The 23,179-nt window shown below is 45.4% G+C and overlaps 1 protein-coding gene across 1 annotated transcript; it reads left to right on the top strand.

Annotated features, from left to right (window-relative positions):
- Positions 1-286: 286 nt before the first annotated feature.
- On the top strand, positions 287-20,373 carry LURAP1 (leucine rich adaptor protein 1). Its single transcript, XM_075181562.1, has 2 exons — positions 287-735; positions 19,265-20,373. The coding sequence occupies exons 1-2, from the start codon at positions 535-537 to the stop codon at positions 19,913-19,915; spliced, it is 852 nt and encodes a 283-aa protein (XP_075037663.1). The 5' UTR covers positions 287-534; the 3' UTR covers positions 19,916-20,373.
- The last annotated feature ends 2,806 nt before the right edge of the window (positions 20,374-23,179 follow it).

Here is a 23,179-nt window from a genome sequence, read left to right as displayed (position 1 = left end):
GTTGCAGCCCCCTCCTCATGCTATAACCATACAGTAAGTAATAGTAGTTACAGAGTGGAAGCGCTCAGTGTCTATGAGATAGAAGGACAATGACACAGTGTAACAATGTATCTTCCAGGATCTCCAGAGAACGTCGCAAACTGTTGTCTGTAAATAGATGATTGTTACATTGTTACATTTCCCAGGGTGTATTCGGATAATAATAGACTGGATCTCGCTCGCCCCCTGTTGTTAATAGATGTGTAATTGACTCCTGGGACTGTGTAGAGACAGCTGGCTGTGCGCTCCTATTGCAGACACTACGGCTGGCTGTGGGCTGGGGCAGCTCGTCCTTCCGCAGTCTGCTCCCATTCATGCAGGTGGAGGCGACAGCTGAGCTGGGTGGGAGGAGGTGGCGACCCCCAGAGCAGTGTGCAGTGTGTCTGGGAGTGGGGGGCCCTGGGATCCGGGGTGCCAGCACATGGCTTAGGGCACAGTAGGTGCAAACAGCCGCAGTGCCAGCTCCTGTGGGCACAGATCGCCACATTACAGGCAATGGATCCGTCTGCAGCTGCCAAGGGAGATGCCCCCCCTGACCTGAGAGACCTGGAGACCAAAGTGGGGAGGAAGACCCCGGACGGTCTGCTGAGGTGGATGAGAGAGGACCCTGTCCTGAGGGTGGGGGAGAGCGCAGGGCAGATGGTGCTGGGGAACCAGGGGCTGGGAGACAAGATCGAGGCTTTAAAATTGGAACTGGTGAGTCCACAAATCACATGCAGATTGTTTGCTGCTGTACTTCTATAGGGGTATGCTATATCTTCTCTAATATATATATATATATATATATATATATATATATATATATATATATATACAGGTGTTCTATATTGTATCCATGTATATTGGAGTATGCTATATGTTCTCTATTAAGGGGTATGCTATATCTTCTCATATATATATATATATATATATATATATATATATATATATATATATATATATATATATATATACACAGGTGTTCTATATTGTATCCATGTATATTGGAGTATGCTATATGTTCTCTATTAAGGGGTATGCTATATCTTCTCTATTATATATATATATATATAGGTGTTCTATATTGTATCCATGTATATAGGAGTATGCTATATCTTCTGTATTTATATGGGGGTATGCTAGATCGTTGTACTTCTATAGGAGCATTCTCCTGTATTTATAGGGTATGCTGTAGGTTTCCTGTGGGTATAGATGATTTTCCCTATATCTTCAGCTACATGTGTATAGGATGGTACATGTATGTCACTGAATGGCTATATAACGTTACAGTGAGATATACTGTACTGATAGATTATATACATGAATGAGTCACATATAGCTGTCTGAGTGAGTTACAACGGTGACACTGTATATGTGAGGAGGGGGGTGTTTCAGGATTTGGGGAGTCCCGGGGACACAGACTTACCCTGTCACATGCACCGTTACCTATTGGATACATAATGGCTGAGCAAGTGATCTCACTGTATACAGCAGCCAATAGCAATGTCCTATATGCTGTCTGTGACTTGTGTACTCTGCAGTATTGGGCAATGACCGCTCACATAACACATAATATACAGTATATTGGATGCTTCCCTCAGTGAGTGTAGTAATAATGTACATCACCTCCTGCGAGGTCTTCATGAATGGAGATGTTTTCCTGCTCCTACCCCATGTGCCCGGCACGTGTCTCGCTGTACCTGGTATATAGAGTGGGTACCCCACATACTGCTGCCCTGATTCCCAGGGGCTGGAGGGGGATATGATAGAGGTCAGTATACTACACGTGATCATGGCTAGGTGGTCCTTTTACCTTAATCTGGGGCTGAATATTCCACCCCCCATTAAGGGGAGCCTCTGAAATACCACTGAGGTGGGGGCCACAAGAAGCCCATCACCTCCCCTCGATCTAAAGGAAAGGGCCCTAAGGGTCACCAATACCCCAGCAATATGAAAGACACAGTACACAGAGAAGTGATGGGTGGAAATAAATGAAATAAAGAGGATCTGGTGCTATGATTAGGGCTCCCCTGAAGGATTGAGGTCCCTGTGGCTAATAGCCAGAGCACTATGTGATGCTACATCCGTGGGTACAGACAGCGATGCGCTTGGTCTAGGCCAGTTCTACCAGTGATTACGGTAAACGGCGCAGTGTGCGCTGCAGATGCAGGTGGTGAATTGTTACAGTAATTTGCATGTTATGTCTCATTCATCCACATATTGTGGTTATATATATATATATGTGTGTGTTGGGAGCCTAAGAGCCCTTCACTATGAATAATACAGGAAGAGAACAGCTAGTTACACTTACAGCGTCCTTATAACAACCAGCGTTATCCCACATAGTTATTATAGTTATTGTGGGTGAGGACATGCAAATCTCCCCATATTTCTCCCTCCATCCTGAATACATAGTTATACTGTAAGATCCAGAGGAAGGAAAAAATGAGAAATAAGATATCTATCTATCTCGTATCTATCTATCTATCTCGTATCTATCTCATATCTGTCTGTCTCATCTCTATCTCTCCATCCATCCATAATTCATCCCTCGCCTGCTCCTTGGAGATGTGCAGTAATACTTTGGATATAGTGCAGCTTGAACCTCCTCAACTAGACAAGAAAAAATCTGTAGAAATCCAAACAGGCAGATCCACAGAGCGCTCAATTAAACGCGATGGGTCCGAGTCATTAAGGAGAGCAAAGCATAAAGAAGGAGTAAGTTTGTACCTGGGCAAAACCATGTTGCATTAGAGGGGGAGGTAAATTTAAAATGTGGGGAGAGATTTATAGTTGGGGTAGGACATGTCCTAGATTATCTTTACACTTCAGTGTAATAATTAAGCTATCAGGTATTTGTGTGATACATGAAAAAGCAGCCAGTATTTAACTTGTGTGCAAAATAGTAAACTAATTTGCACCCCTTGTATTGTAACATGGTTTGTCCAAGAGAACATTTACTCCTTTTTTCTAACAAAAAAGAAGTGCAGTAGAATTTCAAATCCTCCAAAAAACTAGTATTGTAATGTGGATTGGTTTAAAACTGAAATTTAATAAAACAAATACATTTTAAAAACATGGATAATACTCCGTATGCATAAACACACATATTCCCATCTATACAGGAGTTTCAATGATAGGTGCACCTATAGTAAATGTGGATCCAATAAAATAAATTCTCCACGTTTGATTGTTTAATTTGTCACTGTGTTGTACTTAGATGAAGCTCACATGGCTTGTCTCCGTGCAGCCAACCAATAAGTATTGTAATATTGCATAAATAACCGGAGTAGGAAATGGTCCGTCAGCTTAGAAATCACAATTTGGACTTTCCCAAAACATGGGTTAAATAATGAGCCGTCTCGTATAGTATAACAAAGTCTGCAATCAATAGGTAAACCTCTCCGTAAATAGTTAGGCATATATTCATAGAGGTATAAACCGTATTGAAGCGCTTGCTTACCCGAAGCAGAGATCTGTTCAGTGGACCACCCGATCTACGTTTCTCCGTCTCCCGCATGCTCGGAGTGTTGGTAAAAGTCCTCCTCCCAAAATAGGGAACGGGCTCTTGGTTCCTATACAGATGAGTAAGCCACGATCTTTAGTGGATCTAATAGACGGCCGATGATAGAATAGTGCACTGGATACAGCCTCCTATGGTAGACAGATGTGTCTCTGGAACAGTCTACGGAGATGCATTGAATCCATGTTCATACTAAAATCTTCACTCATTGTCCATCGCTCCCCATAGAGGTGCGCAGAAAAAACTTCTAACACACACGGACAGACCTAGAGAGGAACTAGGGACAATTTAATAGCAGTCAATTAACCTACCAGTATGTTTTTGGAGTGTGGGAGGAAACCGGAGCACCCGGAGGAAACCCATGCAAACATGGGGAGAACATACAAACTCCACACAGATAAGGCCATGGTTGGGAATCAAACTCATGACCCCAGTGCTGTGAGGCAGAAGTGCTAACCACTGAGCCACCGTGCTGCCCATACCTTATCACATAATATATTGTAAAAACTGCCGGCACTCCTCAAATGCTGCTGTGGATGTGTTGGGCTTTGTTCACCACTCATTGTAGGAGAAGATGTTTACACAGCCTCTGAGGACTTCAAACAACCCTAAAACCAAGAATAAACAAAGGTCACATGACAGTCAAATGTGAAGGATTGTTTTTCAAGGATTTATTATCCAAAAGCAATAAAAACCGTTATAATGGGGAAATAAAATGAAGGTTATCTGTAACCGGACTGAACGCAGGGAACAGGTGAGTCTGTAAGTTTGTATATCGACGTATTGGAAGTGCTGTCGGTGGAGCCTCCGAAGCTCTTCCATCAAAACGAACCTCTGCGGCACCAGGAGACGTCATTGGGGGGCACCCTGTGCGTTTCGTTCTAAAACTTCATCAGGAGGAAAAAATTGTATACTATATGGACTAATGCACCCCAGTGGTAGTCTCTTCGCCAATGCTGGTAAATCCGACGCTGAGGACACCTACGAAAGAGAACCGGTTTGAGAAGAAAACAACAAGAATATACACAGACTTACCTGATCAGCGACTGTCCACATATCTGGTCCTAGCAGGACACTGACAGGAGGTTCTTCCGAATGCACAGGGTCCGGCAGTAGTGTCTGACGTCAGTGCGCCCTCAATGAATTTGTATTTAAAGCGGCAATGTCGGGACCCCTCTCTTAACAGTTAACCTGCGTGGTCCCGACATTGCCGCTTTAAATACGTCCTGGCCTTCACTCCCCACACGCATCAGTGAGCCTTGGGTGCCCATGACCCTGTCACTGGTTCACTGGTTGTCCTTTCTTGGACCACTAACCACTGCACACCGGGGACACCCCACAAGGCCGGACGTTTTGGAGTCGTTTTCTGAGCGACAGTTTGACCCTTGTCAGAGTCGCTCAGATCCTCACGTTGCCCAGTTTTCCTGCTTCCAACACATCAACTTCAAGCACTGACTGCTCACTTGCTGCCTAATATATCCCACCCCCTGACAGGTGTCATTGTAACCAGATAATAAATGTTATTCACTTCACTGTCAGTGGTTATAATTAGGGATGAGCGCGCTCGGATTTCTGAAATCCGAGCCCACCCGAACGTTGCGGATCCGAGTCGGATCCGAGACAGATCCGGGTATTGGCGCCAAATTCAAAAGTGAAACTGAGGCTCTGACTCATAATCCCGTTGTCGGATCTCGCGATACTCGGATCCTATAAATTCCCCGCTAGTCGCCGCCATCTTCACTCGGGCATTGATCAGGGTAGAGGGAGGGTGTGTTAGGTGGTCCTCTGTGCTGTTTAGTTCTGTGCTGTTTAGTTCTGTGCTGTTTAGTTCTGTGCTGTTTAGTTCTGTGCTGTTTAGTGCTGTGCTGTTTAGTGCTGTGCTGTGCTGTGCTGTGCTGTGCTGTGCTGTGCTGTGCTGTGCTGTGCTGTGCTGTGCTGTGTTCTGCAGTATCAGTCCAGTGGTGCTGTGTGCTGTGCTCTGTCCTTCTGAGGTCAGTGGTGCTGCTGGGTCCTGTGCTGTGTCCTGTTCAGTCCAGTGGTGCTGTGTCCTGTGCTCTGTGCTTCTAAGGGCATAGTTATTTCCCCAATATTCCCCTGTGTTTAAAAAAATAAAAAAAGTTTTTTTTATAAAATACCAAAAACTACTTTAATATTTTTTAATTACCACAAAATTTTCACAACCAATCCTGCAGTATAAGCCCATTGGTACTGCAATATTACCAAGTTCACACATTCAGCAGTAAAAGTCCAGTGGTACTGCAATATTACAAAGTTTACACATTCTGCAGTATCAGTCCAGTGGTGCTGTGTCCTGTGCTCTGTCCTGCTGAGTTCCGTAGTGCTGCTGGGTCCTGTGCCGTGTCCTGTTCAGTCCAGTGGTGCTGTGTCCTGTGCTCTGTGCTTCTAAGGGCATAGTTATTTCCCCATTATTCCCAAGTTTGTAAAAAATAAAAAAAAAGTAAAAAAAAATAAAAAATTTAAAAAAAAAAAAAAATATATAATAATTATAACCAAATTTGCAAAACCAATCCAGCATTATAAGTCCATTGGTACTGCAATATTACCAAGTTCACACATTCTGCAGTATCTTGTGCTACATATAATGGAGACCAAAAATTTGGAGGATAAAGTAGGGAAAGATCAAGACCCACTTCCTCCTAATGCTGAAGCTGCTGCCACTAGTCATGACATAGACGATGAAATGCCATCAACGTCGTCTTCCAAGCCCGATGCCCAATCTCGTAGTACCGGGCATGTAAAATCCAAAAAGCCCAAGTTAAGAAAAAGTAGCAAAAAGAGAAACTTAAAATCATCTGAGGAGAAACGTAAAGTTGCCAATATGCCATTTACGACACGGAGTGGCAAGGAACGGCTTAGGCCCTGGCCCGTGTTCATGACTAGTGGTTCAGCTTCACCCACGGATCTTAGCCCTCCTCCTCCTCCCCCCCCCTACAAAAAATTGAAGAGAGTTATGCTGTCAGCAACAAAACAGCAAACAACTCTGCCTTCTAAAGAGAAATTATCACAAATCGCCAAGGCGAGTCCAAGCGTGTTGGTGGTTGTCAAGCCTGACCTTCCCATCACTGTACGGGAAGAGGTGGCTCGGGAGGAGGCTATTGATGATGTAGCTGGCGCTGTGGAGGAACTTGATGATGAGGATGGTGATGTGGTTATTGTAAATGAGGCACCAGGGGGGGAAACAGCTGATGTCCATGGGATGAAAAAGCCCATCGTCATGCCTGGTCAGAAGACCAAAAAATGCACCTCTTCGGTCTGGAGTTATTTTTATCCAAATCCAGACAACCAATGTATGGCAATATGTAGCTTATGTAAAGCTCAAATAAGCAGGGGTAAGGATCTTGCCCACCTAGGAACATCCTCCCTTATACGTCACCTGAATAACCTTCATAGTTCAGTGGTTAGTTCAGGAACTGGGGCTAGGACCCTCATCGGTACAGGGACACCTAAATCCCGTGGTCCAGTTGGATACACACCAGCAACACCCTCCTCGTCAACTTCCTCCACAATCTCCATCAGATTCAGTCCTGCAGCCCAAGTCACCAGCCAGACTGAGTCCTCCTCAATACGGGATTCATCCGAGGAATCCTGCAGCGGTACGCCTACTACTGCCACTGCTGCTGTTGCTGCTGTTAGTCGGTCATCTTCCCAGAGGGGAAGTCGTAAGACCGCTAAGTCTTTCACCAAACAATTGACCGTCCAACAGTCGTTTGCCATGACCACCAAATACGATAGTAGTCACCCTATTGCAAAGCGTATAACTGCGGCTGTAACTGCAATGTTGGTGTTAGACGTGCGCCCGGTGTCCGCCATCAGTGGAGTGGGATTTAGAGGGTTGATGGAGGTATTGTGTCCCCGGTACCAAATCCCCTCGAGATTCCACTTCACTAGGCAGGCGATACCAAAAATGTACAGAGAAGTACGATCAAGTGTCCTCAGTGCTCTTAAAAATGCGGTTGTACCCACTGTCCACTTAACCACGGACATGTGGACAAGTGGTTCTGGGCAAACGAAGGACTATATGACTGTGACAGCCCACTGGGTAGATGCATCCCCTTCCGCAGCAACAGCAACAGCTGCATCAGTAGCAGCATCTACAAAATGGCTGCTCATGCAAAGGCAGGCAACATTGTGCATTACAGGCTTTAATAAGAGGCACAACGCTGCCAACATATTAGAGAAAATGAGGGAAATTATCTCCCAGTGGCTTACCCCACTTAGACTCTCATGGGGATTTGTGGTGTCAGACAATGCCAGTAACATTGTGCGGGCATTAAATATGGGCAATTTCCAGCACGTCCCATGTTTTGCCCACACCATTAATTTGGTGGTGCAGCATTACCTCAAGAGTGACAGGGGTGTGCAGGAGATGCTTGTGGTGGCCCGCAAAATTGCTGGACACTTTCGGCATTCAGCCAGTGCCTACCGCAGACTAGAGGCACATCAGAAAAGCTTGAACCTGCCCTGCCATCACCTCAAACAAGAGGTTGTGACGCGCTGGAACTCCACCCTCTATATGCTGCAGAGGATGGAGGAGCAGCAAAAGGCCATTCAGGCCTACACAGCCACCTACGACATAGGCAAAGGAGTGGGGATGCGCCTGAGTCAAGCGCAGTGGAGACTGATTTCCGTGTTGTGCAAGGTTCTGCAGCCATTTGAACTTGCCACACGAGAAGTCAGTTCCGACACTGCCAGCTTGAGTCAGGTCATTCCCCTGATCAGGCTGTTGCAGAAGCAGCTGGAGAAAGTGAGGGAGGAGCTGGTAAGCCATTGCGATTACAGCAAGCATGTAGCTCTTGTGGATGTAGCCCTTCGTACGCTTTGCCAGGATCCGAGGGTGGTCACTCTTTTAAAGTCAGAGGAATACATTCTGGCCACCGTGCTCGATCCTCGGTTTAAAGCGTATGTTGTGTCTCTGTTTCCGGCGGACACAAATCTACAGCGGTGCAAAGACCTGCTGGTCAGGAGATTGTCCTCTGAAGAGGACCGTGACATGCCAACAGCTCCACCCTCATTTTCTTCCACATCTATGGCTGCGAGGAAAAAGCTCAGTTTTCCCAAAAGAGGCACTGGCGGGGATGCTGATAACATCTGGTCCGGACTGAAGGACCTGCCAACCATTGCAGACATGTCTACTCTCGCTGCATTGGATGCTGTCACAATAGAAAAAATTGTGGATGATTACTTTGCTGACACCATCCAAGTAGACATGTCAGACAGTCCATATTGTTACTGGCAGGAAAAAAAGGCAGTTTGGAAGCCCCTGTACAAACTGGCTCTATTTTACCTGAGTTGTCCCCCCTCCAGTGTGTACTCGGAAAGAGTTTTTAGTGCAGCGGGGAACCTGGTCAGTGAGCGGCGAAGGAGGTTGCTTCCTCACAACGTTGAAAAAATGATGTTTATAAAAATGAATAATCAATTCCTCAATGAAGTACAGCACTGCCCTCCAGATACTACAGAGGGACCTGTGGTTGTGGAGTCCAGCGGGGACGAATTGATAATGTGTGATGAGGAGGAAGTACACACTGTAGGGGGAGAGGAATCAGAGGTTGAGGATGAGGACGACATCTTGCCTCAGTAGAGCCTGTTTAGTCTGTACAGGGAGAGATGAATAGCTTTTTTGGTGTGGGGGCCCAAACAAACCAATCATTTCAGTCAAAGTTGTTTGGTAGGCCCTGTCGCTGAAATGATTGGTTTGTTAAAGTGTGCATGTCCTATTTCAACAGCAGACCTCTCAACTGCAGCTCATCCCTCCTCTGCGGGGATAATGTCTCCTGTGCTCTGACACGTCACTCTGTGTACTCTCAGCCTCAGGATCTGACACTACAGCTACCATGCCTCTTGTAGCAGCCCTCACTCCAGGGCCTCTTCCATGTGCAGTGTCCCCCTCTCTCTTGGGTTCACTATAGTGGCATGGAGTTCTCCCCCTCATCCAGGGCACACATTCCTTGCCCTGGCTCAGTCACCACGCTCAGACTTCCAGGCAATGCTGGGGGAGCCTGGGAGCTTCCACCCCAGGTCCCCAGCTACAACTCTCCTCTCCTGTGTCTTCTCTCTCTTTCTGACACTTGAAAGATCGTGCCTTTAAATGAAAAAGTCAGTCTTGATTGCACGACTATGTGCAAGTGCAACAGGGACATTTTTTTGGGTTTACAAAGTCAAACAATAACACTACGACCCTGTCTGTCTGGGGTCTGTCAATGACGAATTGTCTGGAGCATGTTTTGAGGAGGTATTGTGGCCCCGGTATCAAATTGGGTACCGGGGCCACCCCACTATGCAGTCCAGATACTTGTTTGGTGGAATTCCGACACGTGGAGGGTTTTTTAATTATATTGTGGCCTCGGTACCAAATTGTGTACCGGGGCCACCACACTACGCAGTCAAGATACTTGTTTGGTGGAATTCAGACCAGTTGAGGGTTTTATTATTATATTGTGTGGACCACTCTATCTATACCACACTACAACTCTATACCACTCTATTTCCTACTTTAATTCTATTTAATTCTATTTCCTACTTTAATTCTATTACTAATTAATTAACATAAAGAGGAACCAAAAAAACCAATTTTACCAAAAGTATAATATGACTTAGACTTACAAACACTACACTTGAAAGATCGTGCCTTTAAATGAAAAAGTAAGTCTTCATTGCACGACTATGTGCAACAGGGACAGTTTTTTTCTTTACAAAGTCAACTAATAACACTTGGACCCTGTCTGTCTTTAACATACTTAATGGGATCTCAATGATGAATTGTCTGTAGCATGTTTGGAGGAGGTATTGTGGCCCCGGTATCAAGTTGGGTACCGGGGCCACCCCACTACGCAGTCCAGATACTTGTTTGGTGGAATTCTGACACGTGGAGGGTGTATTTATTTTATTGTGGCCCCGGTATCAAGTTGGGTACCGGGGCCACCCCACTACGCAGTCCAGATACTTGTTTGGTGGAATTCTGACACGTGGAGGGTGTATTTATTTTATTGTGGCCCCGGTATCAAGTTGGGTACCGGGGCCACCCCACTACGCAGTCCAGATACTTGTTTGGTGGAATTCTGACACGTGGAGGGTGTATTTATTTTATTGTGGCCCCGGTATCAAGTTGGGTACCGGGGCCACCCCACTACGCAGTCCAGATACTTGTTTGGTGGAATTCTGACACGTGGAGGGTGTATTTATTTTATTGTGGCCCCGGTATCAAGTTGGGTACCGGGGCCACCCCACTACGCAGTCCAGATACTTGTTTGGTGGAATTCTGACACGTGGAGGGTGTATTTATTTTATTGTGGCCCCGGTATCAAGTTGGGTACCGGGGCCACCCCACTACGCAGTCCAGATACTTGTTTGGTGGAATTCTGACACGTGGAGGGTGTATTTATTTTATTGTGGCCCCGGTATCAAGTTGGGTACCGGGGCCACCCCACTACGCAGTCCAGATACTTGTTTGGTGGAATTCTGACACGTGGAGGGTGTATTTATTTTATTGTGGCCCCGGTACCAAATTGTGTACCGGGGCCACCACACTACGCAGTCAAGATAGATAGATGCGTATCATAGATAAAGTACATTCAGTGGTGTGGGGCAAATTGAAAAATATTCAAAATGCACTGACATTATCAAAAACAAGAGGTTGTCACACGCTAAAACTCCAACATGTATATGATGGAGAGGATGGAGGAGCAGCCGTATGTGTAGTGTAATGCAGACCTGTTGAAGGTTTTTTATATATTTTATTGTGGTGCCCAGTGCCCACTCCTCTACGCAGTCCAGGTACATTTATTGGTGCGAATCAAACAAGTTGATGGTTTTCTTATTATATATATTGTGGTGACCCACTCCTCTACGCAGTCCAGGTACATTTATTGGTGCGAATCAAACAAGTTGATGGTTTTCTTATTATATATATTGTGGTGACCCACTCCTCTACGCAGTCCAGGTACATTTATTGGTGCGATTCATAAAAGTTCAGGGTTTTTAAGATATTGTGGTGACCCACTCCTCTACGCAGTCCAGGTACATTTATTGGTGCGATTCATAAAAGTTCAGGGTTTTTAATATATTGTGGTGACCCACTCCTCTACGCAGTCCAGGTACATTTATTGGTGCGAATCAAACAAGTTGATGGTTTTCTTATTATATATATTGTGGTGACCCACTCCTCTACGCAGTCCAGGTACATTTATTGGTGCGATTCATAAAAGTTCAGGGTTTTTAATATATTGTGGTGACCCACTCCTCTACGCAGTCCAGGTACATTTATTGGTGCGAATCAAACAAGTTGATGGTTTTCTTATTATATATATTGTGGTGACCCACTCCTCTACGCAGTCCAGGTACATTTATTGGTGCGATTCATAAAAGTTCAGGGTTTTTAATATATTGTGGTGACCCACTCCTCTACGCAGTCCAGGTACATTTATTGGTGCGAATCAAACAAGTTGATGGTTTTCTTATTATATATATTGTGGTGACCCACTCCTCTACGCAGTCCAGGTACATTTATTGGTGCGATTCATAAAAGTTCAGGGTTTTTAATATATTGTGGTGACCCACTCCTCTACGCAGTCCAGGTACATTTATTGGTGCGAATCAAACAAGTTGATGGTTTTCTTATTATATATATTGTGGTGACCCACTCCTCTACGCAGTCCAGGTACATTTATTGGTGCGATTCATAAAAGTTCAGGGTTTTTAAGATATTGTGGTGACCCACTCCTCTACGCAGTCCAGGTACATTTATTGGTGCGAATCAAACAAGTTGATGGTTTTCTTATTATATATATTGTGGTGACCCACTCCTCTACGCAGTCCAGGTACATTTATTGGTGCGAATCATAAAAGTTCAGGGTTTTTAATATATCTTGTGGTGACCCACTCCTCTACGCAGTCCAGGTACATTTATTGGTGCGATTCATAAAAGTTCAGGGTTTTTAATATATTGTGGTGACCCACTCCTCTACGCAGTCCAGGTACATTTATTGGTGCGAATCATAAAAGTTCAGGGTTTTTAATATATATTGTGGTGACCCACTCCTCTACGCAGTCCAGGTACAATTATTGGTGCGAATCATAAAAGTTCAGGGTTTTTAATATATATTGTGGTGACCCACTCCTCTACGCAGTCCAGAAAGATACCTTGTTGCAACGTTTTGGACTAATAACTATATTGTGAGGTGTTCAGAATACACTGTAAATTAGTGGAAATGCTTGTTATTGAATGTTATTGAGGTTAATAATAGCCTAGGAGTGAAAATAAGCCCAAAAACTTGATTTTTAAACTTTTTATGTTTTTTTCCAAAAAAATCCGAATCCAATACCTTAAATCCGAACCGAGACCTTTCGTCAAGTGTTTTGCGAGACAAATCCGAACCTCAAAAATAACGAAAATCCGGATCCAAAACACAAAACACGAGACCTCAAAAGTCGCCGGTGCACATCCCTAGTTATAATGTTGTGGCTGATGGGTGTATAATCCTCATATATAAGTAATGCAGGTTTATATAACATGGGCTGTGCTGTTTGTTTAGGCTGTGATACAGCATTAGCCGTATAATCACAGGCTGCTCAGGTAACGGGAGAGGCGGCCTCGCTGGCTCATGTAACAGATCAGGTTCTTTCTTTCTATTTTTGGCAGAAACTTTCGGGAAGGTGGCTGCTCTCCACCCCTCCCAGATCCACGACTGGTATGATGTCATTTCTGCTCTTATGACTTCCAGATAAAACTAATACCCCCCACTGCTGCCTGTGTGGGGCACGTTTCTTAACATTTGAATGTGTATGATTCCTACACTCGCACTGGATTTATGTGCAAAATTTTTATCAATCCATAGCAACCAATCAGACACTTCCTTTCATCACCCAACTTAGGCTCATGCTGATTGGCTGCAATGTTAGTAATTGCACCCATGAGCATGGTACGGCGGTGGGCATCCGCACGTCTAGGAGGACACTTTCCACTAATGTGATGTAGTAAGAGCTGTGTGAGGGCCGGGTGTGTCCTATGTGATTTTACTACAGGTTATACCATACTTGCCAACATTTGTGTTCGGGTTTCCAGGGGATGCCGGCTGGGACGTGGGCGTGCAGGGGGCGGGATGAGGCAAATTGCGTAATTTTACAGCGGGGGCGGGGCCAAATCGGCAAAATTCGGTTCACCCGGTCCACCCCCGCTGTAAAATTACGCGATTTGCGTCATCCCATCAAGGGGGCGGGGTCAAACGCCGCGATTCCGGGTGAATCGCGGCGTTTAAACCGAATTTTGCCGATCATATGGGTTATACCAGAGTTTACATCTCTTCCTTAACCTGAGAACACAGAACCACCCGAGCAGAGGAACCTGAGCACTATAATACATCACTATTTATGTCCTTAATGTTATTGGAAATGTTTTCTTTAATGCGCAGCTTTATATTCTGACGATACAGCTGTAACACGCGTGTTTAGTGATGTGTTGTCTGCTCGGGTAACAGGTTAGGATACAGTTGTGTGTAGGGTTAAGAAACGAGATCATTAAGTTTACATATCTGAGTAGATGCAGTGACGCAGAGCGCTGACATTAGGGGGACACATTACTGAGTGAGGGGACTCCATGGTGTTGTCATTGAGGTGGAGCGGAGATTCCTCTACCGCAGTGACCGTAGTGTTCGCAGCCGCACTTAGTGGTGTCCGGTAACGCGTAACGTTCCCCCATAGGATACGGTTTCTGATTATTGTTATTTTGTTTTCTTGCTGTTGGTTCTTTTCCCCGATTACTGAGATGTTGCTCAATGTAAGAAGAGAATATTCAGGTCATTGTTATCCTCTCACCAGAATGTGAGTTTACGTCATTATTTGTTTATCTAATCCCCGTAGAAGGGATTTATCTCTGTAATGTCAGTGGTTTCCCAAACGTTCTATTTATAGAGAGTGAGTGTCAGGGGACCGTGCGGTATTTAATGAAAGATCATTCCCAGTTATTAATCAGTAGTATATATTTATGTTGATTTATAAGGTACCTGTAACGATACTGGTGGTATTATCTGAAGCCCAATAGCCGAGTAGATATCCAGCGAGTAGTCAGACGTTTGCCGGGTCGGTACACGTGAGGGTAGTCAGACGTTTTCCGGGTCGGTACACTAGAGGGTAGTCAGACGTTTTCCGGGTCGGTACACTAGAGGGTAGTCAGACGTTTTCCGGGTCGGTACACAGGAGGGTAGTCAGACGTTTTCCAGGTCGGTACACGTGAGGGTAGTCAGACGTTTGCCGGGTCGGTACACGTGAGGGTAGTCAGACGTTTGCCGGGTCGGTACACTAGAGGGTAGTCAGACGTTTGCCGGGTCGGTACACAGGAGGGTAGTCAGACGTTTGCCGGGTCGGTACACGTGAGGGTAGTCAGACGTTTTCCGGGTCGGTACACAGGAGGGTAGTCAGACGTTTGCCGGGTCGGTACACTAGAGGGTAGTCAGACGTTTTCCGGGTCGGTACACAGGAGGGTAGTCAGACGTTTTCCGGGTCGGTACACTAGAGGGTAGTCAGACGTTTTCCGGGTCGGTACACAGGAGGGTAGTCAGACGTTTTCCGGGTCGGTACACAGGAGGGTAGTCAGACGTTTGCCGGGTCGGTACACGTGAGGGTAGTCAGACGTTTGCCGGGTCGGTACACGTGAGGGTAGTCAGACGTTTGCCGGGTCGGTACACGTGAGGGTAGTCAGACGTTTTCCGGGTCGGTACACTAGAGGGTAGTCAGTTGTTTGCCGGGTCGGTACACTGGAGGGTAGTCAGACGTTTGCCGGGTCGGTACACTAGAGGGTAGTCAGACGTTTGCCGGGTCGGTACACTAGAGGGTAGTCAGACGTTTGCCGGGTCGGTACACTAGAGGGTAGTCAGACGTTTGCCGGGTCGGTACACTAGAGGGTAGTCAGACGTTTGCCGGGTCGGTACACAGGAGGGTAGTCAGACGTTTGCCGGGTCGGTACACAGGAGGGTAGTCAGACGTTTGCCGGGTCGGTACACTAGAGGGTAGTCAGACGTTTGCCGGGTCGGTACACTAGAGGGTAGTCAGACGTTTGCCGGGTCGGTACACTAGAGGGTAGTCAGACGTTTGCCGGGTCGGTACACTAGAGGGTAGTCAGACGTTTGCCGGGTCGGTACACAGGAGGGTAGTCAGACGTTTGCCGGGTCGGTACACAGGAGGGTAGTCAGACGTTTGCCGGGTCGGTACACAGGAGGGTAGTCAGACGTTTGCCGGGTCGGTACACGTGAGGGTAGTCAGACGTTTTCTGGGTCGGTACACAGGAGGGTAGTCAGACGTTTGCCGGGTCGGTACACAGGAGGGTAGTCAGACGTTTGCCGGGTCGGTACACAGGAGGGTAGTCAGACGTTTGCCGGGTCGGTACACAGGAGGTAGTCACAGATGCAAGGATGAGTAGCAGGAGCTGAGCAAGCAGAATACTCAAGCACATGTCTGAACCAGGAAGTGCCATTTATAGGCCAAAACAGGAAACAGAATCCAAGATGGTTTCTCTGTGATGCCAAACTGGCCATCTTGGATAAGGGCAAGTTTGCAAAATGCAGAGACCTCTAGTGGTCGAAGGTGCAAATGTTAAAGTAATTACTTACAGTACCACAGTACTCCGCAGGGCTGGACAGATACTCTGCACTTTTGCACAGTGAGCGTATTAATGTTGGCCATACACAATGTGATCTGGATATTTGGCCCAATCATTCAACAACCAGATCTGTCAGAATCTATCCATAAACAAACAGGACAGATTCCGTCTTTCTGGGACTGGGATTCCTCCTTCCATTTTCTTCCTTGGTTGGATGACGAACTTGGACAGGGGCTAATGAGTGTCACTGCCGACTGGATTTTACATTGAATGAAAATGTCCTGTATGATCTGACCATGTGATTGATGTGTTACCGCAGCTCTCGCCAACACCGGAAGGTTTCCCTGCAGGAAGCCGGACACTAGTTTTATGTTTTGTTTATTCATAATTTGAAAATAAGAAATTTGTATTTTTGACTTAGAACCTTTGCTCAGGGGAGATGCCATTACCTAGAACCTTTTGATACTGTTGATCACCGTCTGCTCCTACACACCCTTCACTCCATTGGCCGTAGTGACAGTTCTTTCCTGGTTCACTTCCTACCTATCGAACCGCTCCTTTAGTGTTTCTACCTCTGGCACATCCTCCCCTCCACTCCCACTATCTGTTGGGGTCCCACAATGCTCTGTTCTTGGGCCTTTATTTTTTTCATTGTACACCTCTTCTCTTGGGGCATTAATTCACTCATTCAGCCTCCAGTACCACCTCTACACTGATGACACCCAAATCTATATCTTTTCCCCTGACCTCTCCCCTTCTGTACTGACTCGTGCAACCAGCTGTCTTTCAGCTATTTCCACATGGATGTCCCAACGCTACCTAAAGCTCAACATGTCCAAAACAGAGCTTATTATCTTCCCTCCTGCCAGAGTCACCACCTGCCCTCAGATCTCCCTCACTGTAACACCACAATTTCCTCAGTCTCCCAAGCCCGCTGCCTTGGTGTCACACTTGACTTCACCCTCTGCTTCATTCCTCACATCCAGACTCTCTCCCAGTCCTGTCGACTTCACCTTAATAATATTACCAGAATACACACTTTTCTTACTCCACATGCTACCAAAACTCTTATCCATTCTGTCATCATCTCCCGTCTTGACTATTGCAACCTCCTGCTATCTGGCATTCCTGACACCCATATATCCACAATTCAATCCATCCTAAATGCTGCTGCAAGACTGATCTTCCTCTCTCACCGCTCCACATCTGCTGCACCACTCTGCAAATCCCTACACTGGCTCCCTGTGTCCTCCAGAATCCAATTAAAACTACTCACCGTTACCTACAAAGCCCTCAACAACACCCCCCCCTGCATACATCTCAAATCTGACCTCAAAATACTCTCCCTCCCGCCCTCTTAGATCTACCTCTGACCTGCGCCGTGTCTCGTCTCTGGTAACCACCTCTCACTCCCGCCTACAAGGCTTCTCCCGTGCTGCTCCCCACTTATGGTATTCACTACCACGCTCAATCAGACTTTCCCACAGCCTTCAAGTCTTTAGATGCTCTTTGAAAACCCATCTCTCTATTAGAGGTGACCTCATCCCTGATAACACTACTCACACTAATGCACCCTCACAACTATCCCAATCTCCACTCTGAGCCACACTTGTTTGACTGGTTTCTTCCAGTGAACGTTTTTTTTTTCATGCAGTGAAGTCTCACTTTATGCAGGATGTCTCTTTTTAGAGTGTAACGCTGATGTCTCATTTAATAGAGTGAGACTCTGGGGTGGTGATGGACGATCTTGTGTCTCTGCTATCTGGAATAGACAATAATGATATAATCATCTAGTGATTTGTTATTTCTGCTGGGGGAGATATTGTCGCTCGGAAAAGGACGGGGGGACGAATAACCCGGGGGGCCCTAACCCGGGGGGCCCTCGAAGATTAAATGTCAGTTTTTCAGATGTTTTCGTTCTTATTAACAGTAAAACATAAAACCGGACATCTGGATGTGATGCTGTTATATATATATATCGCCACCATATTGTGCAGCGCTTTCCACACACACTGATTTCCATAATACTAAAACTTCCAAATATCTGTGCGGTTTAGTCCTTGTTACGGCAGCTGCTCCAACCTCTGCTGGTGGCTTCCTGAACAGTCGCTAATGGAACTAAACGCTGTGACCCCGAGATACTTTACAATATGGAGCCTTTAATAGCAATAATATATATATATATATATATGTATATTATAGTGACATAAGAGATCAGTCGGTTGTCCTATATCTGAATTCATAATACGGTTACATTGAACTTATCACAATCAGCAGTCGCTGTCAATCAGAGAGAATAAAGCTAGTTTATTACAGAGATCGATGCTGTTCCTTTATGCCGGTGAAGGTAGTTTTACTATTAAAGTGTAGCTGGGAACGTCACCTCCTGTCTGGCTACAAAAGGATATTTTGGTCCAGGGTGGAGGAAGGTAAATTAAATATTGCCTCTACCACCATGGTCAATGCAACGACAGCCATTAATTAGAGTAAGGGGCTATGGTCTGAGCCCACCCCCTTCCCCATATTTATAAACCCTAAAGGCTGTATACAATGTAGACAAGTCTGACAGATATAGGAAGCGCGGCCAGTTGATGACTGTCAAGGAATCGGCATCTGTCTGTGTTTATCAGCGACCCCAATATACATCTGGAAGATCTTGATGAGATATTGATCGGATTGGAGTCTCATTGGTCATATACACGCTGATCTGTGGCCAATTAGGTCTAAAACCAAATTGACCAGCAGATTTGCAACGCGTGTGGTCACCATAAGTCAGGTCAGATCCTGGTGTCCAATAAAGAATGAGCCCAAATAATACAACATTCAAAGCAAAGCGTTTTATGTACTGAAATAAATGACAAAGCTCAGTTATAGATTGTTTCATACATTACCAGCTGATTGTTGTTTAGTGAGAGGGTTTGCTGTAGTTTATTATAAACAAGCGAATGGTTCTTCACATTGAAGATACACAAGAACTAACAGATAGGGTTATGGTCCTATTTCTAGGAGAGAATAACACAGACATAACATTATTATGAATATAAACACCCATCCAGTCTGCAGGGTGTTGTCGCGCTCTGTGATTGTCAGCTTACACGGTTTGTTTCTGTTTGCAGGCCTGTCTCAGAGCCATCGATGTTCAGATCCTCCAGCAGCTCCTGGCCGTTAACGAGGGGATTGAGGCTGTGAAATGGATCTTGGAGGAGAAGGGTCCCCTGACCAGCCGTTGCAGCAGTCTGACCAGCAGTCAGTACAGTTTGGCCGGAAGTCAGGAAACCTCTCGCCGCGGAAGCTGGAACAGTCTACAGGATCCCACCGATAAGCTGGACAGTATCTCCATCGGCAGCTACCTGGACACGTTGGCCGACGACATGGATGAGTACAGCCTGAGCACCAGTGAGCCCATCGTCTCCTCCACCCCACATCGCCATGGGCTCCCACTGACCGTTACTGACCAGGATGGTGACAAAGACAGAGATTATATGGCCATGTCCCCGATGAGTCAGAATATTGCAGACAAGAGTAAGATGTCCAGAGTACATGGCCTCTCACAAGGTAATCATTCTGGACCAAATCCAAATGGTTCTTTAAAACACAAGCCCGAGGTGTGCAATGAGGGCAAAGCTTCAGAGGCAAAGACTAAACTGAAGTCTGGCCAGAACGGCAGAGTGGACTTAGACAAACTGAATCTGTCCAGCAAAGTCCACCTGGAGTACGACGCTCACTGGCGCTGGGTGCAGTCTCAGGATGACGTGACGTTTCTATAACCAGCACCGACCATGTGACCTGGGAGCCGAGTACTTGAGCTAATTATCCCCAGATGACGGGGACGGAACGCTAATGACGGAACGCTAATAACGGAACGCTCTGCGTTTCTTTAGTCCTTGTGTGCTGCTGATGTGTAAATACTATGAAAGTCATCAGGTTTTACAGATAGAAATATATTCTTTTTTTTTTCTATAAGGTCCCCTAACATTATTCCAAGGTTATCTTATAGGTTTTTATGTTGTGAAGTAATCTTAATATATGTGCATTTGTCCAGGGAAGAGAAAATAATATAATTGGCCTTAGAAGTGATTTTGCTGCAAATAAATAAGAATAATAGTTTCTACTGACACTACGACAATCCAAAAAGTATATTCCTAAAACTCAACAAATGTTCCTGATTCAATGTGGTTTATATAATAGAGGATTGTCTATAATAATAATAATAATAGTAATAACAATAATAATAATAATAAAAGTAATAGTAATAATAATAATAGTTCATGGATGAACCTGGAGATATCAATATTTTATTACTTTAAATAATACCTCAAATCAAGATGTAGCCGAAACAATTATCAGCTATAATTAGTTTATCTATCAGGTTGTAAACTTGCTCCTCTCGTGTATGCTTGAAATGACGCCCATTACATAATATAATAGACCTGTAGCCCCTTCCCCCATCCATACTGTCTCTTCTTAATTACCTGGGTTACACCGAGGCTACAGGAGGAAGCAGCTGCTGTTTTCTAAACTGCGACCTGTTTCCGATTAATAAAGATTAATGATATTTTAATATTTTTGTGCCTGTACCTTGTACCTCTCCCTGAGTGACTCAATAGATAACACTACTAATAGTGAATGATTTGCTTTCATGAGAAGAGCAAGTTTAGAACAGACGGTTTTACATTCTGAACATTAATGCAGTTACTCTGATGATTGTGATCCGGGATGATTCCAGTGACAGGTTGTGTTATAATGAAGCAGCTCAGGTTATAAGGACAATGACATTTATGAAATGAATAAAAGAATATATAAATTTTCTACCTGTAAAAGTGTTTTCTACGATCTAGGAGGATCTACTACTGAGTATCCTGACCATACGTGTGTATGACCAATACACGGATATAAATATGGCGGGTGGGTCGTGTACAGGGCATACTTGCCAACCTTTGGCAAGCTAATTGCAGGAGATCCCAGGCAGGGGGGCGTGGTTGGAGGGCGGGGCACGGTGAATTGCGTCATTTTGGCTCCGCAGGGCCAAAATGACGCGATTCAACACGAATCGCGACATTTTGGGAAGCACGTTGCCATATACGGGATGCCTGCTCTCCCTGAAGCCCGAGAGACCTACCTGAATTTCGGGAGTCTACAGGGTGAGGTCACAGTGTTCAGACTTGCCCCCAGCAGGTATATTAAACATCTTTATAGTTAGATGGCTTTAACGGCCTATTTCTAGCAAATAATTGGAGTCTGAATGAACCACTAAATCTTAAATATCAGGTATTTTCCCAAAGACTCCACGTAGCGTCCGCCGCAATCCCAAAGCAGCGACTTGTGCGCCAGATAACAGCGCCCGGATTTACCAGACATACGTGTTACACATCCACACTGCTGGTACGTGGAAATACAATGTAACGATTGTTTTATGTTACTGGTCCCTAATAAAGCAACCTCGGACTGCAGATTTCTATATAAATAATCAGTAAAACAATATTTCTGCAGGAAACATCTGTCAGGTTTTGTAATCCAGTTGCCGTCCGTTACGGTCGGGAATCTCCGCTCATTTTTCCTCGCTCCTCTGTGGGAGATGATGAGATTCCGGACAGAACATCGGCTGCGCGACGTTTCCACCATGTACGGTTTCTGCGGGTTTGATGATCATATACAGACGTTTCAGGTGCGGACACGAGGAGGAGACACCGGTCGTTCTGTGCAGTTTCTTTTGCGTCACTTGAAAGCAATAATAATATTTGATGTCACTATACAGTCCTGGAGTAAATCTGTTGTCTGTACAATTCTGTGTGTTTCATCCTGTGATTTATAACCCAGAATCCAGCTTACATCACATATAGTGACAGAAGGACTTTATATAATATGGTGGATTCTGCGCTCAGACTGTGTTGGTTCCTTTATATGATGAGCTGTATATAATAATGTTCTAGAGATCAGATTTATAGAGCGTGACCCCGTACAGACCCCCTCAGCCCGGCACCCACGCAGCAGTAATCAGGGAATCCATCTACTGACGTCTGGGTGCAGAGAGCTGATGGTGACAACGTTCAGATTGCACCGGAAACTGCAACCTACGCACCTTGGCCCACACTTGTGGCTCCTACTTTGGCCGTGAGATTAAGGCTTGAGGCGAGGGACCTGCAATGTGGGGGAGTTAGTACCTACAGGGGGACGATGTCTGAAATTGGGCAGAAGGTGAAATAAAAATACCAAATGTTACATAACACCCAGCGGTTGAGCGGGTTCCCTGATGTATCTAACAGACTAGAGAAGGAGATTTACAAGGAGGTTGTCAAGGCCCCTCCTCCTCCATCATTCCATTCATGTGAATGAGACATTCATAACGGAGGAAACTTAATGACCTCAAACCAGCCTGACCGGTGTCATGGGAAGGGTCTCCTGTTCAACGCCCTCATCGGGGCCCCACCATTAGGGCTGAGCAGAGGGAAGTAACATGTTATGGGGCCTATTTATTAATGCCCACGTTTCTCTCTGTTAATGATCCTCACTTATCACAACAATAAGTAGTGATGTAACCTCACCATTTATTACCATATTACCCCAGGACAGCTTCTCTATAAGAGACTCTGCCAGTGATCACTTTGCTTTAGCAATAACTCCAGGATCTGACCCGGAGTATTTAACGCTCAGCCGCAGAATCAATCTGGTCATTTAACGGAGGGGAGAGCGCGACGCCTGCCTGGGAGGCACCCAAACCTTCCTCTCCATAGGGCAGAGCAGCCAGCGCCAGCAGGGTCAGGCTCTAAATAGCTCGGCTAAATAAATTGGCCCAGACTGTGTTCCCCATTGAGAATTATGGAGATTGCGGTTTAATGTCGTACTTGGCCTAATGCAGGAGAGATCTATAATATCTATAATATATAATATAATATATAATATCTCCTGCGTTAGACTTTTGTTACATAGTTATGATACATAATTCCACCTAAACCACGCGGAAAGAGCTGCATAATAAATGGGCGCCTATGTCAGTTCCACTTTGTTTCTAAGACTAGAGGCGGAACGAGCGA

The sequence above is a fragment of the Mixophyes fleayi genome, chromosome 8 (genome assembly GCF_038048845.1).
Source record: "Mixophyes fleayi isolate aMixFle1 chromosome 8, aMixFle1.hap1, whole genome shotgun sequence".
Classification (NCBI taxonomy): Eukaryota; Metazoa; Chordata; class Amphibia; order Anura; family Limnodynastidae; genus Mixophyes; species Mixophyes fleayi.
The sequence above is the reverse complement of the archived record's forward strand: the minus strand, read 5'-3'. Positions and strand labels throughout refer to the sequence as shown.

Bases quoted from the DNA above. Each gene is read 5' to 3' on its own strand.
- LURAP1 (XM_075181562.1), top strand. From the start codon at position 535: ATGGATCCGTCTGCAGCTGCCAAGGGAGATGCCCCCCCTGACCTGAGA. The intron at 736-19,264 runs GTGAGTCCACAA...TTCTGTTTGCAG, and splicing joins AGGCTTTAAAATTGGAACTG to GCCTGTCTCAGAGCCATCGA.